At 38.6% G+C, this 20246-nt stretch overlaps 2 protein-coding genes and 1 pseudogene across 2 annotated transcripts; 2 read left to right on the top strand and 1 right to left on the bottom strand.

Moving 5' to 3' along the window:
* Nucleotides 1–217: 217 nt before the first annotated feature.
* LOC143605900 (F-box/kelch-repeat protein At3g23880-like) lies at nucleotides 218–1237 on the top strand (annotated as a pseudogene).
* A 2603-nt stretch (nucleotides 1238–3840) lies between these two features.
* LOC143605899 (uncharacterized) lies at nucleotides 3841–5994 on the top strand. The gene is made up of 3 exons (XM_077081849.1): nucleotides 3841–4041; nucleotides 4487–4892; nucleotides 4946–5994. The coding sequence occupies exons 1-3, from the start codon at nucleotides 3841–3843 to the stop codon at nucleotides 5992–5994; spliced, it is 1656 nt and encodes a 551-aa protein (XP_076937964.1).
* A 5819-nt stretch (nucleotides 5995–11813) lies between these two features.
* LOC143605898 (uncharacterized) lies at nucleotides 11814–12356 on the bottom strand. Its single transcript, XM_077081848.1, has one exon. The coding sequence runs from the start codon at nucleotides 12354–12356 to the stop codon at nucleotides 11814–11816; it is 543 nt and encodes a 180-aa protein (XP_076937963.1).
* Between the last annotated feature and the right edge of the window lie 7890 nt (nucleotides 12357–20246).

The raw sequence follows: 20246 nt of genomic DNA, 5'->3' as shown, positions 1-20246 counted from the left end.
TGCCTTGTATTGAAGTGATGTGTTTATTGCCTTTTCATTGGTTGCATGTGTGTATGTTGCGTTATCTTTTTATGTGTATACGCGAATTATGTTTTACTTTGCATAATATTGTCATGTCTTATATCATGTTTGTCTTCTCTGTTAGCCAAAAATCTTCCCTGTTATGTTGTAATTAATAGATATAAGGTGTATACACTAGCTATACTAAGGTAACACCATGGCTGACCTTTCTATTGAAATAATCGGCCATTTGAAATGTGTTTGTAAGGAACGGTATGCCCTATTGTCAACACAAGACTTTGTAAGGATACATTGTTCCCGCTCATTAGTTTCATCTAATCAGAGAATTCTCTTAACTGGTCCTGCATGCTCTGTTCTACCAATCAACTTTCAGTCTGGTGTTAATGGGCCAAGCACCATCATTTCTTTTCCATTCAATGCCCAATTTAATGACGTCTCTATTCTTTCACATTTGGATGGATTGTTGTGTGTTTGTTTGAATCATACATCTGAGCTGCTTCTCTGGAATCCGATCACAAATGCATACAAGAATTTGTCAACAACTGATGGCCATGGCTTCTTTGAAGATATTGCTAATGCTATTGGTTTTTTCATTGACCTTACGATGATTACAAGGTCTTGCATGTGAAGCGTACAACTGGTGTACTTAGTGTGTATGTCTATTCTAGAAGAGGAGACTCTTGGAGAAACATTCCTTTCATAACAAGACCTGAGTACATTAGTCGAAATTTCTATTGGTCACCTGGTACTTTATGTGGTGATACTCTATATTTCACTGTTTGCGATTGCTGGGTTGGACGTAAAAATGTGGTAATTTGTTTTGATGTTAAGTCAGAGCAGTTTAAGGCGATAAGCTTTCCAATAGGTCCTTCAACAGGACTTTTTCAGGGAACTTTAGTGAGTGTAAAAAACCAGCTTCACATGTTTCTTGCCACGGGCCTAGCTGAGATATCAATTGACTTGTGGATGCTACAAGGGGAGCATTGGATTAAATTCTTTTCATGTCCTCCAATCTCCCCCCATACCACTGTCGTTATGGTTCTCTATAACACATTATATGACAAATGGGTTAAGTTGGTTTGTGATAACTAATCAAGAGAAGCTTTATGAAATCGTAATGAACATAAAGCCCTTCGAATGTTTTTATCTGGTTACTTGGTTTCATTGTTATAAGGGTGCAGTGTTTCTCGAGACTGTCGTTTCACCCAGTCTTTAGTTTGAGTTTCACTTGATGTTTTCATTATATATTTTAAAGCTTTAAGATTTTTTTTCTTTTTAATTATGTAATGTAGTGTTCTTGTAATAATGCTTTTAGACATCGATTATCTATGATAACTTTGTTTTTTAATCAATTAAGAATTTTTTTTCTTTTCCATCATGATTTTAATCTATTAAGAATTTTTTTTGTTCCATCATGATGGTTTATTCAAGTCTCTATATATTATTCTTGTAATAATGCTTTTAGACTATAATTGTCTATAATACCTCTTTTTTTAATTTAATTTACAAGGCGTTTATCAATTTACAATGACTAATGGACAACCAAACACGTCAGCTGAAAAACGTAAGGAGTATAATAGACGATATTATGCTTCACGCAAAGAAAATAACAAAATATCGAAAGTTGGCATTGGCGATGTCTCCCAAAGTGATTCGTTAATGCATTCAACAGAAAGGGCACCGTTAAGAATTTTACAACCCAGTGGTAGTCAAACGGCACAATTGCCAAAAGAGAATGTGTCATGCAGTTTGACCGAAAAACGATATACCATAAACGATATTATGTTGCTCGCAAAGAGAATCACATTCCAGTTACACAAACTCCAACTAATGATAGTACACCGGCAACAACACTTTCCTCTATAATTGACGAAGTCATGCCTGAAATATCACGAGGTTTCTATTTATTTACCAAATCTTTCATTTTTATGCTTGACATCTTATAAGTTGTTACTTAATACAACAAATTTCTTAGGTATTCGAATTCAACAGCGTACACTATTACCTCAATTTTCTGACGTTATTTCAAATGGTATTCAAATTACACAAACTCCAACAATTGATAGGACGTCGACAACAACACTACCATTAATTGGACGTCGACAACAACACTACCATAAGTAATTGATGAAGTCATGCCTGAAGTATCAGGTTTCTATTAATTTAACAAAGCTTTCTTTATTAAGTTTGACATCTTTTAAGTCGTTACTTAGTACCATGAATTTCTTAGGTATTCGAATTCAACCGCGTACACCATTACCTCAATTTTCTGACATTATTTCAAATGGTCTTCAATTTACACAAACTCCATCCGTTGGTAGTACATCGACAACCACACTCCCATCAATACTCGATGAAGTCATGCCTGAAATATCACGAGGTTTCTATTTATTTAACGAAGCTTTATTTATTAGGCTTGACATCTTTTAAGTTGTTACTTAATACAATGAATTTTTTAGGTACTCAAATTAAACCATTCACTCAAAATGAGAACACAGAAGATGAGTTGTATAATTTTATTTATGATGGTATACCTAGAGACCATCGTGTCTTAAAGGAACAGAGTCCATGTACTCATTGTGGAGCAAAACGATTCAAATTTGAATTTGCTACATTCTGTTGTATGAGTGGGAAAACAATTTTAGCAAATTCAGAAATTCTGGATGAATTGTATCTGCTTTTCACATCGCAAGATGAAATTGGAAAAGTGTTTAGGCAAAACATATGTGCTTATAACACCAATTTTTCTTTCGCCTCAATGGGGGTGACACTGGATGATTCACTGACCAATATGAGAGATGGCGTATACACATTTCGGGCACATAAAGGAATTTATCACAAAATCGACCAATTAGTTTCACGTGATGGAACACCTAGGTACCTTCAATTGTATTTTTATGATCCTGATACTGGGTTAAATCATAGACTCCAATGGCCAAACCTTGATAAAAGTATTACTAAAATGTTGACACGTGCTCTTTCTGCAAACCCATACGTCAAAACATTTCGAAGTCTTTCAAAACTAGGACCTCTAGACAACTATAGAGTCAGCTTAAATACTTCAGTTGAGCTTGACCAAAGGGTGTACAACCAACCAACCACATTCGAGGTTGCTGGTATTTGGGTTGAAGGTAATGACAATATCACTTCGTACAAAAGAAGTATCGTTGTGTACGGTAGGTCTGAACATACTCAAACTATTCAGCCGTACTTTGGTTGTTACGATCCATTGTCATATCCCCTTTTTTTCCCTAATGGTGAGTCGGTTTGGCATCCTAACATACCACGTCAAGGAGTATCAATAAATGAAGTTCATAACAACCACGAAAACATCGATGAAGATACTGAAGGTACAAACAGTTTACTTATCTTTTTAAAGTGAAGATTATAAATAATGCCCCAACATGTATTGTTTTTAACTGATCATTTTATAACATAATCATTGTTCAGAGGCTAACACACGAAGTGGTAGAACAACTGTGGCTATGCGAGAGTACTACTGTTACAAGTTTCAAATTCTTTCTATGGAGAATGTGATTTTGTTCGGTGGTAGATTGCTACAACAATTTGTTGTCGATGTTTATATAAAGCTTGAGACGTCACGTTAACAATTTGTGAAAGAAACCGGACTAAGATAAGAGCATATTTGTACCAAGGAATTATGGATTGCGTCAATGCTGGTGAGGCTCGTCCAAGCAGAGCCGAAAACGGATTGTGTTGCCTGCATCTTTCATTGGAGGGCCTCGCGACATGCGGCGCCGGTTTCTAGATGCGATGACCATAGTTCAAGATGATGGTAAGCCTAATTTATTTCTTACAATGACGTGTAACCCTCAGTGGACTGAGATATGTGATCATTTAAAAGTTGGTCAAACCGCACAAGATCGTCCAGACCTTGTTTCAAGAGTTTTTCGTTCTAAATTAGAGGATCTTAAGGAACTACTATTTAAGAAACATCTCCTTGGAAAGGTGAAGGCGTATGTTTATGTCATCGAGTTTCAAAAGCGTGGTTTGCCGCATGTACATTTTCTTCTTATCATGAACTCGCAACACAAAATCAATAATCTAGACCATTATGATAAGGTCGTGTGTGCGGAAATTCCGGACAAAGGAAGGCTTCCCATATTGCACGAGCTTGTTGTCAATCACATGATTCATGGTCCTTGCGGGCATTTACGAACAGACGGCCCTTGCATGCAGGGTGATCCTCAAATATGCCGATTTCGTTATCCTAGGCAATTTAATACATACAATCCAAGGAAACGATGCGTATCCATTATATCGAAGGAGAGATAATGGAGTAAAGGTGAATGTACGAGGAAAAATGCTTGATAATAGATGGGTTGTCCCGTATAACCCAAGGCTTTGGATGATGTTCAACTGCCACATGAATGTCGAGGTTTGCTCAAGTATAAAATATGTGAAATATTTGTTTAAATATGTTTACAAAGGACATTACAAACAGGTTATTCAAATTGATCCGGATGACCAAGAGGTTGTTATTAATGAGATAAAGAGATTTCAAGATGCACGTTACGTATCACCCCCAGAGGCTATATGGCGTATATTTTCTTTCACTCTTTCTCAAATCTATCCCGTTGTTTTGGCCTTACAACTTCATCTCCCTAATAATCAGATGGTTAGATTTAGAGATGACGATATAATGTTTGAAATTGTTGATAGGGAGAGAGATAAGAGAACCCTGTTGATTGCATTTTTTGAGACAAATAGAGTGGATGAAACAGCAAGGCAGTATTTGTATAAATATTTTCCGAAACACTTCACGTGGAATGGTGGCTCACGTCGTTGGAATCGCCGTTTACATAAAGCACAAAGAGGTCACATTGTATCCGCTAATCCAGCTGAAGGAGGTACTATTTACGTCTACTATTGTCAAATGTTAAAGGGCCTGCTTCATTTGAAGATCTTTGCACAGTTAATGGTGTAAGGTACACAACATTTCGAAAAACAACACTTGAGATAGGCTTAATAGAGAATGATGAAAGTTTATCGCAATGCCTAGCAGAAGCCTTCATATATCAGTTTCCCAAGGCTCCTAGAAGGTTATTCGCGACTATAATAATTTTTTGCGGGCCTGGAGATGTTAGTAAGTTATGGAACGACCACTTTGATTCACTATCTGAAGATCATCGGTTACATTGTCAGAGTGGCGAACAAGTTCAAAATATGGTTCTTATTGAAATTAGGACCTTTCTACAATCTATGGGTAAAGATATTAATAAGCTCGTTCTTCCAAATATAACAGAAGATGTTAACTTAGAACATGTGGGTTATTGTGAGCTACAAGAGGAGTACGGGATAGTTGTGGAAGCTGAGCACTTACGTGCCAAAAATGATCTTAATCATGACCAAAATGTTGTGTTTGATGAGATCATGTGGCACGTGGATAATGATTTACCATATGTGTTCTTTATAGATGGTCCAGGTGGAACGGGAAAGATATTTTTGTACAAAGCTTTGCTTGCTGAAGTTCATTCTTGTGGTCTTATTACTCTCGCAACAGCTTCATCAGCTGCTGCTGCTAATAATATGCCAGGAGGGAGAACGGCTCACTCTAGATTCAAGATTCCCATTAATCTTGATAACAATTCAATGTGCAACATCACACAACAAAGAGGGGCTGCTGAACTAATTAGGTTATCCAAAATAATTATTTGGGATGAAGCATCTATGGCAAAACGCCAAGCAATTGAGGCGGTCGATCGAACATTGCAAGAGATTATAGGCGTTCGACTCCCATTTGGTGGAAAGATAATGGTTATGGGAGGTGATTTCAGACAGATGTTTCCGGTTATTAATCGTGGCACTCGAGCACAAATTGTAGACTCCAGCCTACGAATGTCGCTTATTTGGTCTTTGACTAAAAAGATGCGGTTGACCATAAATATGAGAGCACTTAATGATCCAAGGTTTTCTAATTTTCTTTTAAGAGTTGGTGATGGAACTGAATAATTGATCGAAGAAAGCTTTATTCGCATACCGGATGACATGACTATTCCATGCACCATCCAAGAAAACTCTATAAAAGAACTGATCAATGCTATCTTCCCGTTAATACAAAGTAATGTCTATTCTTCGGATTATATAATCTCAAGAGCAATATTATCAACAAGAAATGAGAGTGTTGACGAGATTAATGATCAAATGATTGACATTTTACATGGAGAAGAAAAAATTTACTATAGATTTGATGAAGTAGAAGACAATCACCACAACTTGTATCCAATCGAGTTCTTAAACTCACTAACTGTGAGTGGTTTACCACCTAATAAACTTCGACTAAAACATTGGATGCACCATAATATTTTTGATGAATATCGACCCATCAGATGCTCTATGTAATGGCACAAGACTTGTATGCAAAGGTTTCCAACACAATGTTATTGATGCAGAAATAGCTGTTGGTCAACGCATAGGAAAAAGAGTATTTTTGCCAAAAATCCCTCTGTGTCTTTCTGAAGACGACATGTTCCCATTCAAGCTAAAAAGAAAACAATTTCCCATTCGACTTAGCTTTTCCATGACCATCAACAAAGCTCAAGGTCAAACCATTCCGCATGTAGGTGTTTATCTACTGGATTCTGTTTTTTCACATGGGCAACTTTACGTGGCATTGTCAAGAGGGATATCACGGGAAAATACAGAGGTATTAGTACATCCCATCAAAGATTTTAGACGAGATGGGGTATACACCTCAAATGTTGTCTATCGTGAAGTATTACGTGATGAATGAACTACATGAGTGCTAAAATGTAGGTATGTTAATAGATTTTGTGCTTTAACTTTTTATATTTTTAAATATATTTTGAATACATTGTGAGTTTATTATTATTCTTTATTCATTGCTAGCAAAAAATTAAAAATAAAAGGTAATACGTATATCTATTCTTTACAACATACTAACCTATTCATTTTTCTCTAACATAAATTAGAAATCTCTGCCATGGACGAAACAATGAAGAATTCAGATGAAATGTTAGTTATCAATTTAACACATGTACTAAATAATAACATTTTTGGGTTTGACAAAACAAATATGAGAGACTAAATATTAAAAAAAATTCAGTGTCCAAACCTGCTGTAGTAGAAGTGATAGATAAAGATGAGAAGAGAGAAGAAATTCATCAAGTTGTTGTAGCAATCAAACAAGAAGCTACTAATACCGATTGGGATGAAGAATGGTGGTTGAACCACCATGCAGATGAGGTCATTGAGATGTGTAAGGCGTACGACTAAAATTATCTTATCAAAATGCAAGCAGTTGACATGCGGATGTTTATTATTAAATGGTTACATTTATTACTTATTTATTCTTATTTGTGTGTTGGTTTATTACGTTGAAGCTATGTTTATGACTTATGTATTTCCTTATTCATGCTTATGACTTTTTACTTAATTGAGTTATGCAACGCTTGTGACATTGATTACCCACACCAATGTTACAGATAAAGATACTAACAAATACAATATATATAAACCAACAGAAAACGAGTATCACGTTGTAAATTAGCGCCACCGTGGCATCGCGCGGGTTCTGTAATAGTGTACATATATATGTGAATGAAAACGTGCCTTAGAAGAATATATATATATATATATATATATATATATGAATGAAAACGTGAATTAACGAGTATTAAAAGGTCGGTTTTTTTAGTGAAACAATCTTGTTTTAATCATTATTATTATTATTATTATTAATATCATTAAACTTGTTAATTACTTGTAAATAGTAATTAATAAAAAGAAAAACCTTTAAAAAAGTATAAAACGGGTTGAAGGAGGGCCGAGCCCGCGACCTCCGCTCCCAAACCCGTGAGTTTTACCCAGCAAACCATTAGGTGAGGTGCAAACATAACCCAGTTCGTTTAATTATAAACACAAACTGGTTCTGACCCCATTGGCCAAGAACCCTAGAAAATGAAATTAACCAAATTGTTTACTATTAATCATAACATGTTTACGAAAATGCCATCAAAAAGCATGCCCTTAATTACATTGTACGAAGAACAGAAGAGGGATAACGATGCAAGAACAGGATCGGCCTAACTTCGAATCAGAGTACCGACGGGTTGTTTACAAAAAAGAAATTGATGATAGGGGTTTAGTGGGAGCTGGTTTAGTGAAGCTATGGACTAGTTGAATTGAAAAATAACAATCGTTTATATAGATAATTGAAATTAGGGTTTGATTAAGTTATTTTTGTGAGAACTGATCAACTGGCTGTTAATTCCTAATTGAAATCGTTGGTGGCTAGCATAATACCTGAATATTCCATTTCCATAACCAATTCTTGTTAGAGATGTTTCTAGTAACGCGAATTGGAACCGGGTCTTGATTTGGTGTGTTCAAGTCGGGTTTAGAGGGTTGGTTGAACCATCTTGTTATTATAGAACGAGCCCGAAACCGTAAATGGGTCGGGTAACGGTTACAAAGTAAATGTGGAAAACCGGAAAGGTTACATCATCAACTACTTCTCTTCACCATCCTCGTCGGTGCCCGAACCTCCTGCCTCATAATCATTCCCAACATAACCCGATCCCCTCACACCAGATGACGACCTCAGACAGTCTGGCATCGGTACCTGCAAATGATCATATAAATCCTGAAAACATGTCTGGCTCTCCTCATGCATCGCCAACTGCCTCTCAAACACATATTCTATGGTCAACGGTTGCGGCTGTGGCGGTATATGTGTCGGCCGTGATGCTTGTATGCGGGGCTGAGCAAGTGGTCCCTCAATCTGATGTCTCTGCGAACTACTGCCTGCCCCAACTGATACACGTGCCTCCACTAGTCGTGGAGGATCCTCATACATAGAAATACCCGCCTTCTGTGCATCAGCTACATTCACAACCTCTGTGTCCAGACCCAGAGTCAAATAAGCATCAGAATATTTCTCAAACACCCCCAATGCGGCTGCAATCTGTGAGATAATGGGGCCCAAAGACAACCTAGTCGACAGACCCTCAGCACGACGTCCACCTGACCTATGGATGATAATAAAAGGGTAGCCAACTTAAAATCATGCTGGCCAATAATGCTATACAAACACATCAAGTCCAGGTTGCTACACTTATTGTGACCCGACTGATGGCCAACGAACGTAGAAGGAATAACTCTATGAATGTACCTGTGAACGGGATCCCGAATGGCAGATGAAACCGCATTACTAGCATGCGAACCCTCAGCAATAGTAGACCAAAACGCAGCCAGATCAGTCGCTGTAATTCAATACTGTCGGGTCCCTAGAGCATAACCCCGAACACTCTCTGTGAATGCACGTGTCTTCACCTCCTCCTCCTCAGTATACAACCCAGTAACTACTGCAAATCTCAACACTGATATCTCAAATAACTGCATCCCCAACGAAAACGATACCGCATGTTCGCCAATGAAATCACTAGTCTTGTGTCTAAGTGTAGCATAAAATTCGCGAACCAACTCGACATATTGTGTCCTCTTAAACCTCAATACTGTGGCCCAACGTGGCCCCCAACAAAGTCCTAACCTTCTCAACCTGACCCAATGTGCCCAACAACTCCCAATCAAATGTGCGATGACGCAACAGTGGCACACCGAAATCCTATCATATATTTCCCTCTCCACGGTATTCAAACTAAACCTCAATATAATATGCGGTGTATCCTCATCACCTTTAATCTCGTCAGTCGACGCCCCCACATTCGGAATGTCTTCCATCTCATAACGAAGACGACGACTATATTGCTGAGCTACTGGGTCAAACTCGGGCTACCTATGGGGTCACTTGCTCCTCACGGGTCTCGAATCACTTTGTTATTGTGACATATCTGCAAAATAATAATTCCAATAATCAGTTTGGGTCACACGTAATCGGATTGACCACTGTATAGCATTTCGGTCGCGATTTTCACTACGATAAAACAATAACAACTATATATATACATATAATAATAGAACTAGAAAAAAAAATAGAACAAGATTCTCGGGAATGCGCGTATAAAGCTTAGAAAACTCAGTTTATCCACCCATATGGAGATTGAGTACGGGTGATTAACCGTTTACTCGTGTAGATTTTAAGTAATAAAAATAATTCCCGACAATCCATTGACACGACAATGAACCAAAACAAAAGTATACAAAGCTTTTCCTCGACATTCAAATATTTCGATTCAACAACTTACCAACCTGGGCAAAATCCGACATAAAAAACTCATCCCGGCACATTCAAAAATCCCCGCACTTCAAACTAATCATATTCATTTAAGACCCAACAAACACCGTTTTTCGACTTCAAATTATCACTTTTTTCAACCCAAGCATTCCCGACACTTAACCCACATAACCCGGTTCTTACTTATAAAGAGTTTTTTTAATTCAACACAATTCTTACTCGACACCCATTTAACCCTAACATTCAAAGGAAGTATATAATCTGACATAATAACTCGAACTCGTACCTGGGTCAGTAGAACACGAAATTAAAAAGTATAATGGTGGTGATGGGATTGTGAGGCAGTGATAGGACTGCAGTGTTGGTGCGGTTTAGATGGCGGAAGGTTTGTGAGGCAGTGAGGGGGTGACAGTGGTGCGGCTTGTGGGGACGGGGAGGTGGGTGTGCGGTGGTGACGGTGGAGTGTGTAGTGGTGGAGTTTGGTGGAGACGGACGGCGTGGTGATGGTGGTGCCGGAGGTTTGGTGGAGGTGAAGAAGGGCGGCGAGGTGTGGTATGGTGGTCGGCGGTGCAGTGTGGTGTATTGGTAACGGGGGTTTATGTGGAGGGGGTTTGTCGAGTGAAGGGCCTGTAGCGATGGTGGTTCTAGCCGGACGACGGAGGAGGGGAGAGGCAGTGCGGAAGGAGATGTGGTGGGTTTATGGTGGAGTGGTGTAGCGGAGACGGACGGTGGAAACCGTAATATGGTGATGGTCGTTTGGTGAGGGTGAGAGGATATGAGCATTCTCATCCAATCCACCATATTATGTGAGGGGGTGTTTTTATAATTTAGAGAGTGATTTAGGGTGTTGTAAGTGAAGAGTTTTTATATTTTAGAAAACGTAGTGATTTTTATGTATATTTGAAAAGTTACTGTTCACCCCTATAATTTTTTAATATATTTTGAAAGTGGTTGTGAGTGAAGGAAAGAAAAATGGTAATGATAAAGGAATATAAAAATATTATTTAATTGAAAATAAGAGAGAAAATGTAGTGTGTTTTAGTGTAATTTTGGATTTAGAGATAGGGAATTGGATGGGAATGCTCTAAAGGGTATTGGTTGGTGGTGGGTCCCACCTGGCTCATTATTATTATGATTAATTGTTTTTATATAAGAATAGACTTTAACGCAGCGCGAAACTCTATGTATGAGTTCTTAGCGTCGCGCAAAGGACTCTTATGTGGCCATGACTTTAGAGCTACGCTAAGGACTCCATGTGGATCTTTAGCGCCCTGCTAAACGCATTTTTCACATAAACTTTGGCCGATTTTTTTATGTTGAAAAATTTTTCTATCTTTCAAACTTTCTCATTCTCTTGAATTCCTTAGCCATTTTTCAATATTTGAACTTAACATACTTACTTGGCACTCTGTTTACTTGATATTTTTCTTACCTACACACCCGAGAAACACTCTGCTTTGCGTCTTCCCCACACTCGATCTTTGCAATATACTAAACAATCGAGACAAACGATTAGAAAATCAAGACTCATAATACAAAAATATACACTTACAGAGCTGGGTTGCCTCTCAGTTAGCGCTGAATTTAGTGTCTCCAGCTAGACACCTCTTAGTTCTTATTCAACCGAATTCGTTGGTTTGTTTGCAATGAAGCAAACCTCCGACTCGTGCACTTCTTTATTCAAGTCTGCATCTTCTAAATATGGCTTTAATCGATGTCCGTTAACAACTTTCCTCAAATGATCATCAAAATCCTCGATTTCCACTTCACCATTTTTACCAACTCGTTTGACTTGATATGGTCTTGTCCATTTGGTCTTCAACTTACCCAGGAATAACTTCAAACGTGAGTTGTACAACCACACTCTTTGACCTTCCTCAAACGTCTTTCTCCTCAGCTTAGCATCATGCACTCTTTTCATCTTGTCGTTATATGTCGATGCACATTCATATGCCTCATCTCTCAACTCTTCTAACTCACACAAGTTCAACTTCCTTTGTTTAGTTGCGCACTCATAATCTATATAAATATTCTTAACCGCCCATAACGCACGATGGGCAAGTTCAACAGGTAAATGACATCCCTTACCCATAAACCAACCGATAAGGGGTGGTTCCAATAGGCATTTTATAAGCCGTACGGTAAGCCCATAATGCATCATTTAATTTATTTGACCAATCCTTACGATCAGGACTTACCGTCTTTTGCAAAAATATCTTTAATTTGCCTATTGGAAACCTCCACTTGGCCACTCGTTTGAGGATGATATGGAGTGGCAATGCGGTGGTTAACGCAATACCATTTAAGCAATTTGCCAAAATTAAAATTTTTAAAATGTGAACCCCCATCACTGATTATGACACGAGGAACACCAAATCGTGAAAATATGTTTGATCGGACAAACTTGAAAACAAAGGTATGGTCGTTTGTCTTGGTGGCGATTCCTTCTACCCATTTAGAAACATAGTCAACCACCACCATGATATATAAATTCCCGTAAGAATTTGGGAACATGCCCATGAAATCAATCCCCTTAAAATCAAAGATGTCGACAACAAGGATTGGTTGCATAGGCATCTCGTCTGTCTTTCAAATGCCACCCATTTGTTGGCATTTGATGCAATTTTTAACAAACTCAGCTGCGTCTTTAAAGAGGGAGGGCCAGTAGAATCCGCAAGTCAAGACACGATGCCCCGTCTTTTATCCACTAAAATGTCCACCACATGGTGATGAATGAGCATGGTATAGGACACTATTGACTTCCTCCTCCGGAACGCACCTTCTCATCACTTGATCGGCACCCACCCGAAACAGGTCCGGGTCTTCCCAAACGTAGTACTTTACCTGTGATAAGAAGTGTTGCTTCTTCTTCTTGGCCAAAATTCAGGAACTGTATCTGCAACAAGAAAATTAATAATGTTAGCATACCAGGGTAAAGTTGAAACAGAAACAGTTGTTCATCCGGAAATGACTCATTGATGGCCCTAGCATCTGCTTCCTCCGCTCCAATTAATCTGGATAAATGGTCCGCGACCACATTCTTGCTCCCTTTCTTATGCCGGATCTCCACATCAAACTCTTGAAGTAGCAAAATCCATCTGATCAAGAGCGGCTTTGCGTCCTTCTTTTCCATCAAATATTTCACTGCACTATTATCTGAAAACACAACAACTTTGCTTCCCCAAATATAAGATCGAAATTTATCCAATGAATATACTAGCGCTAGCAACTCCTTTTCCATGGTGGTGTAACTGATTTGAGCATCGGAAAGAGTTTTGCTCGCGTAGTATATGGCAATGGGTTTCTTTTCAACCTGTTGACCCAAAATAGCCACGACCGCGTAGTCACTCGCATCACACATAATTTCAAACGGAAGTGACCAATCGGGTGACATCAATATCGGGGCTTCAACCAATTTGTTTTTAAGCACATTAAAAGCGTTTAAGCAATCTTCATAAAAAACAAATGGTACATCTTTTAATAACATATTACACAACGGTTTTGTAGTTACACTAAAATTTTTTTATAAACCGTCTGTAAAACCTGGCATGTCCCAAAAATGACCGGATTCCCTTAACATTAGTAGGAGGTGGCAAATTAGATATAACATTAACCTTAGCCCGGTCAACCTCAATCCCCCTACTCAAGAGTTCCCTCTTGCACCATAAAATGGCTCTTTTTCCAACTTAAGACCGAATTCGTTTCCACACATCTTTTTAAAACTTTTGTTAATTTAGTTATGTTTGATTCAAAAGATGACCCGAAAATAGAAAAATCATCCATAAAAATTTCAAGTGAATCCCCGACCATATCTGAAAAGATAATCATCATGTACCTTTGAAAGGTGGCCGGGGCATTACACAAGCCGAAAGGCATTCGCCTAAATGAGAAAGTACCGTATGGACACGTGAAAGTGGTCTTATGTTGGTCATCGGGGTGAATAGCAATTTGATTGTACCCCGAATAGCCATCTAAAAAGCAATAAAATTTCTGACCTGATAATTTTTTGATGATTTGGTCAATGAACGGTAGAGGAAAATGGTCTTTGGATGTCGCGGAATTTAACTTCCGGTAATCAACACAAATTCGCCACCCGGTTACTGGTCGGGTAGCAATTTCTTCACCTCTCTCATTACGGGTTATTTGAATACTCGCCATCTTCGGAACCGTTTGTGTTGGACTTACCCAAGTACTATCTGAAATCGGGAAAATGCATCCCGCATCCAACCATTTCAAAACTTCTTTCTTCACAACTTCCCGCATGTTCGGATTTAACCGTCTTGGTGCATCATGTGCGGGTTTCGCCTCGGGATCCACCCAAGTGAAGCCTTCTGTTCTTTTAGCACTACCATTATTGCCCTTTCTTGATCTTCTTCTAAATTTGAGGCGATGATGGCAGGTAACGTATCATTTTCTCCAAAAACAACACATATTTGAGGTGTTTTGGGAGTTCCTTTAACTCGACCACCAGAGGACTCTCAGGTGAAGGTCTTAATTTGGAGTCAATAGTGTCCTGTAGTTTCTCCACCTGTTGAGACCATGGTTGTTTCATGATACTTGCAGCATAAACTTCAACTGCTCTTTCCTTTTCCTTCAACTGATGTGAATGCTCTACTGCTAACCTGCAACAAATAATACACTCCTCTGTGGCATCTCCCTCATTTTCATGAGGATTCAACCCGTCAATGATTTCAGCTGCGAAGCATTCATCACTCACCAGAGGGTTAGAAACGTTTGAAAAAACATTTAACCGATGATTTTTATTCCCGAAATCCATGTCGACTACCCAGGTTATACAGTTTATTAAAGCATTTGCGGTTTCCAAAAGGGCCTACCGAGAATCGTGTTCGGTTGTCGTTTTGGGTCAACTATGACATAGTCTAGAACCAGAAAGTCAACCGAGTAATACAAATCCTCGATCATAACAACTGCATCAGTAACAATTCCCCTAGGAATCTTGAATGTCAAATTGTCCAACACCACGGTGGTGTCAGCTTTTCTAAGTGGACCAAAATCATATTGGTCATATAAGCTTCCCTGGAGAATACTCACCCCAGCTCCAAGATCCAATAACGCCCTTGTCATTTTGAAATCGCCTACTTGAATGGGTATTATTGGCGTGCCCGGATCTTGTAACTTGGGTGGGAGGATTCCCGTCAAAACGGAACTCACATTAGCCGTTAAATCAATATGTTTAGGCATTTTACGAGTTCGTTTTTAAGTACACAAGTCCTTCAAGTATTTAGCATATGTGGGGACTTGTTTAATAGCATCATTGAGTGGTAAATTAATTTTTACTTGTTTAAATACCTCCCACATAATTGATTTCTGACGCCCAGATGGTAGGTATTCGAACTCATGTTATTGTATTTCCTTTCACCTTGCACATAATTGACCTCTTCTTCCTCAGTTTCTTCCTCCGGTTCAACCCCACAACTCGCAACCTCGTGCCTTAAATCACCACATCCTTCACATACTGGATATGTTTATCCTGAATTTCCCACTTCTTGTACACCTGCAACCAACAACCTATCCATCTTCTTTTCCAGTCTGTCCATTCTATCATCTGACCCATGTCTTTCAATTACTTTTACCACCGCCCTTTTTGCCATCCTGTTTGACTGTGCTTACCTCTTCGAATTATTTGCATGTCTCTCCAAATGCCCCCAATCCAAATTTTCATCATTTGCAAGAAAAGATCCATTAGTGGTGGCCTGGAGATCACAAACGTCATCAGTTGAGAGACTGTCATGGAATGCCTTTATCAACTCCCATAAGGCGATTCCATGATGCGGGCAAGTTCTCAACAATCATTTAAATCTTTGAAAGGTCTCATAAAAAGTTTCACCTGTGATTTGCTGAAAATTTAGAATGTTGTTTCGAGCCTCGGTGGTTCTCTATGGCGTATAATTTTCATCAAAAAATTGTTGTGCCAAGTCCTCCTAAGTGAAAATGCTAGCTGATGGCAAAGATAGGAACCACTGTTTCGCTGCATTCTTTAAAAGTGAACTGGAAGACTACCATTTTCACTTCCTCCGTAGTAAAACCTTGACTCGAGATAAGTGCACACATCGAGTTGAAATCATTCAAGTGCAGGTATTGTTCTTCTGTAGCCTTACCATGAAATGCAGGTAACCCTGTCAAACTGCTTTGTCTCACCTAAAAAGTCCTTCCACGTTTGACTGGAATAATGATTGGTAGAGGATTAGTAGCCACTTGTGGGAGGAAATGGCTTTGAACTCCCCTGACTGGTGGTGGAACAAATGCCCTTGGGACTCTGTCATCAAATTCATAGTATGGCTTTTCATTGTTAAGTGGCCGTCTTGGTTCTCGATCTCTTTGATTTTCTGGATGATTCTATCTAATTTCTTGGTCATCATGGAGATCTTGTTGCTGATTGAACTCGGGTCTTTTCTCTCCAAAATTAGCATGTCTTTGACGGTTTACCGGGGCGGATCTTATTGACAAGTTTTCTTCCATATTAAACTGCCTCCTGTGGTTACGGTTGACTGCTTGTTGGTTAACCGGGTTTTGGTTTCGGTTTCGGTTTTGGTTCACATTTTGGTTTCGGTTATGTGGTAGGTTGTTTTGCGGAGCGGTTTGTTCTTGGTTGTTTGGTTGGTCTTGGTTATATGGTGAGTAATCATTCGGGTCTCTTCTGTTTCGAATACTCATTGTTTATGCTTTTGGTGATGTGACTTATGGTATTTGGTTTAGTTTGGGTTTCTGAGCTGCTCGGTTTCTCTTTGCAGTTTTCTCAATTTCCGGATCAAACTGTTGTGGCTCTTTCTCATGGGAATATCTCATCTGCATCAAATTGTAAAGTTACCTGCACAACAAAAACACTAACACCCAGCGTAAAATCAACGAAGAAATAATAAAAAAAAAAGCTAAACTAGCACCGCGTTGATTCCCCGGCAACGGCGCCATTTTGATGTATATGTCGTGCTCAAATAAAAAACAAGTATTTATAAGACTTAAATACCTATAACTAGTATGGGTAAGTAAGGTCGTCTCCACAGGGAATCAATGGAAAGTGCGATTATAGTTCATGATTATTAATTAATTAACTAATGTGGACAAACGATATCAAGCAGTTTAGAAAAGTTTATTATAATAACACACGATTACTTTTAAAGTTGTAAAAAATTATGAGAGAAAGATTCACTTCAGGTTCAGGTAATGTGATGACCGACTAATCACATATTCATAAGATTAATTGCTCAGTAATTAATAAACCTAACAGTTGGGTTGTGATGAAAAACGATACCCTAACCGAATTATTGACACAACTGAACCCCGGTTTACCCAATTACCAGTTCAAAATATGAAAATAAGTTATAAGAAATGACTAACGATTATTGGTTCAATGACATAAGAGCTAACCCTACATGTGATGAACACAACCAGAAAAGTGATACAAAGTTTGATAATCAAAATCATAACTTGTTTAAACAATCAACTCATAATGTAAAACAAGATTAAAGATATTCAATCAAGTTTATAATAATTTAAAACATAGAATCTGATCAAAGTTAGTTTATACAAAACCCTAGCCTAAAGTAAATACAGTGGTTTAGCCTGACATCAGCATCACGAATGATTCGCTTATCTGATGAGAGGACGAAAGCATGCGATGAACGGATGAACCGGAGGCTTCGGGATGGTGCAAAATCGTCTTAGTGCTTGTACTTTGTTACTAGCATGAAGGTTATCTCGAATGAGGGCTGCAAACTCAATATATTAAAGTTAGGTTTAATTTTCCCGTCTAGAAGGGCTTTAGCGCGGCGCTAAAGTCCAGGGGGTGAGACATTAGCGCCGCGCTAAGGTCTACTTTCCTGATTTGAGACTTTAGAGTAGCTATAAGGTCCCTTAGCGTCGCGCTAAGGGTGTCTGACACATCCTCTTTATTTTCCTACTTTTCCTCATCATAAGTCTTCTACATCTTCGTTCCAAGCCCGTAATTAATCCCAATAAGCGTCCTTAACGTCAAGCATCCAAAAACACATAAACACGCTTGAAGTACTAAAGTTCACATAATATTTAAACTAAAAGTAAACAAATAATATAATAATATACATTGCTCATTCTACTCACATGCATGCATACTAAAAGTCAGCTACGCTGAGTGAGTTCTAGTTAATCAGGAAACATACGATACATTCACACATATATACGTATCCGAAGATACATATTACCTACTTAGCCTGTTACCTGTCTTTCATTCTTACATATATACTTTCTTTCTTTCTTTCTTTCTTTCATACTTTAATACGTTCATTCATACATTCTTTCATACCATCAAACTTTCATACTTTTATAATACATATATAACTATCTTTACCATCTCAGATATTTGTAGGGTCTGGTCCCTTTCTTCTCTATCTGAGATATTTTATGGTCTGGTCCATTCTTTTCTATCTCAGATATTATTAGGATATGGCCTCTTATTTCCATACAACCATACATACGCTTCTTTACACGTACATTTTATTATATACATTCATACATATTCTTAATCATTCATACATCATTCATGCATCTTATGTAAAACTCACCCTTCCTAGAAAGACTTGCAATATCTGAAGATCGTTCACATACCGACAAGCATTCATTCATATCCTTAATCATTATCACATAAATCATATAAGGCATACACTTACCACTTAGGGTAAGTGTATTAACTATCCACATCGAGTATGCACATAACCCCGAAAACATAACAAGGAAATGGGGCTAGAAACTCACCTGAGTCCTGTTACATTCACTGTTAATGGTTATTCCTTACTTTAGTTGTGCGCGACTAACTGTATAACAATTACATGTATCAATTAACTATCACTACCCATATCGCGTTTCTAGTTTAATTATAAGCCTCCACGAACGGGGGTCTGGGGGCAGCGCCCCTGGCAGCGGGGTTCTAGGGGCGGCAGCCCCTAGTGGGGTCCAAGGGGCAGAGCCCTTGGTTGGAGTTGACATAATTTTCATTGGAATTCTTAAGTTATTATTATATTTGCTAACTCATAAATTTCGAGGGCTTCTTTGTAAATAAACCATTTTATTTGAAGACCAGGGACCTTTCTGTCATTCTTTCGAAGTCTAATTCGTAATCCAATTCTTTAACGAATAAGGGCTCATAACGAACGGACTCATTCGTTACTTCATCACGAATGGCCACTTATGGACCCTCACAGCGAATTGACCTTTATAACGAATTGACCCTTATAACGAACAGACCTTCATAACGAATGGAGTCATTCGTTTGGTCTGGCTAACGAATGAGGTTTGTTCGTCTCTCACTTAACGAATGGCCTTAACGAATGAGGGCTCATTAGTTAGTTTTTCATAACGAATTACTTAACGAACTAAGCTCATTCTTTATTCCTTCTTAACGAATTGGCATAGTGAATTCGTTACATGCACCTAGGGTTAGGTTAGAGAATGTCAGAACATTCTCTGATATTCTCCTTAAATTATGCGCCGCCTTTCCAGCGCCGTATCTCCGGCGCCGCCGTGCCGGAAAGCCGGGCTGTGGCCGGAAAAACACGCTTTACACCGTTTTTCATCCCGATCGTTCCGGATCCAAGATAAGGTGACCCCTAAGCTTGTCATTCGATCAGCTTATACCCGATTCCATCCAAATCTTGTGACTTTAACGGTTGAGGGTGTCGGTATATCATTTCGTGACTAGATCTAGCGGGTTTTGATCCATATATAAGGTCATAACATCATTACCCTCGGATCGAAGCTCGGGTTTTTCTTGGGTTCGGCTAGAGAAAGAGAGAAAAGGGAGAGAGAGCTTAAGTGTGTGTTTTGGATGGTGTATGGAATGGGTGGAAATGAATGGATTAAGGAATAATTGTATTTTATATACTATGGGTCATGGGCTTAAGCCCATGGTCTTTCTTCCTTCCTTATTAAACCAAGTCAATCACCCATATTTATTTAACCCAACACAAGCCCAACTCATAACAATTAATCCTACTATACTATTAAAACAAATTAGTTTGCCTCAACATGGCCCTTTTCTATTGGACAATTGCCTTTC

Source organism: Bidens hawaiensis, unplaced genomic scaffold, assembly GCF_021521415.1.
Source record: "Bidens hawaiensis isolate Kalapana, Puna unplaced genomic scaffold, B.hawaiensis_p1.1 tig00071897_1, whole genome shotgun sequence".
Classification (NCBI taxonomy): domain Eukaryota; kingdom Viridiplantae; phylum Streptophyta; class Magnoliopsida; order Asterales; family Asteraceae; genus Bidens; species Bidens hawaiensis.
This window is presented reverse-complemented; position numbering and strand designations above follow the sequence as displayed.

What these genes read in the sequence shown, in the direction of transcription:
- LOC143605899 (XM_077081849.1), top strand. Translation starts at nt 3,841, where the DNA reads ATGACGTGTAACCCTCAGTGGACTGAGATATGTGATCATTTAAAAGTT. An exon ending in AAAAGCGTGGTTTGCCGCAT is followed by an intron (nt 4,042 to 4,486) that starts GTACATTTTCTT and finishes CATTACAAACAG; the next exon opens with GTTATTCAAATTGATCCGGA. An exon ending in CGCTAATCCAGCTGAAGGAG is followed by an intron (nt 4,893 to 4,945) that starts GTACTATTTACG and finishes CTTCATTTGAAG; the next exon opens with ATCTTTGCACAGTTAATGGT.
- LOC143605898 (XM_077081848.1), bottom strand. Translation starts at nt 12,356, where the DNA reads ATGCATTATGGGCTTACCGTACGGCTTATAAAATGCCTATTGGAACCA.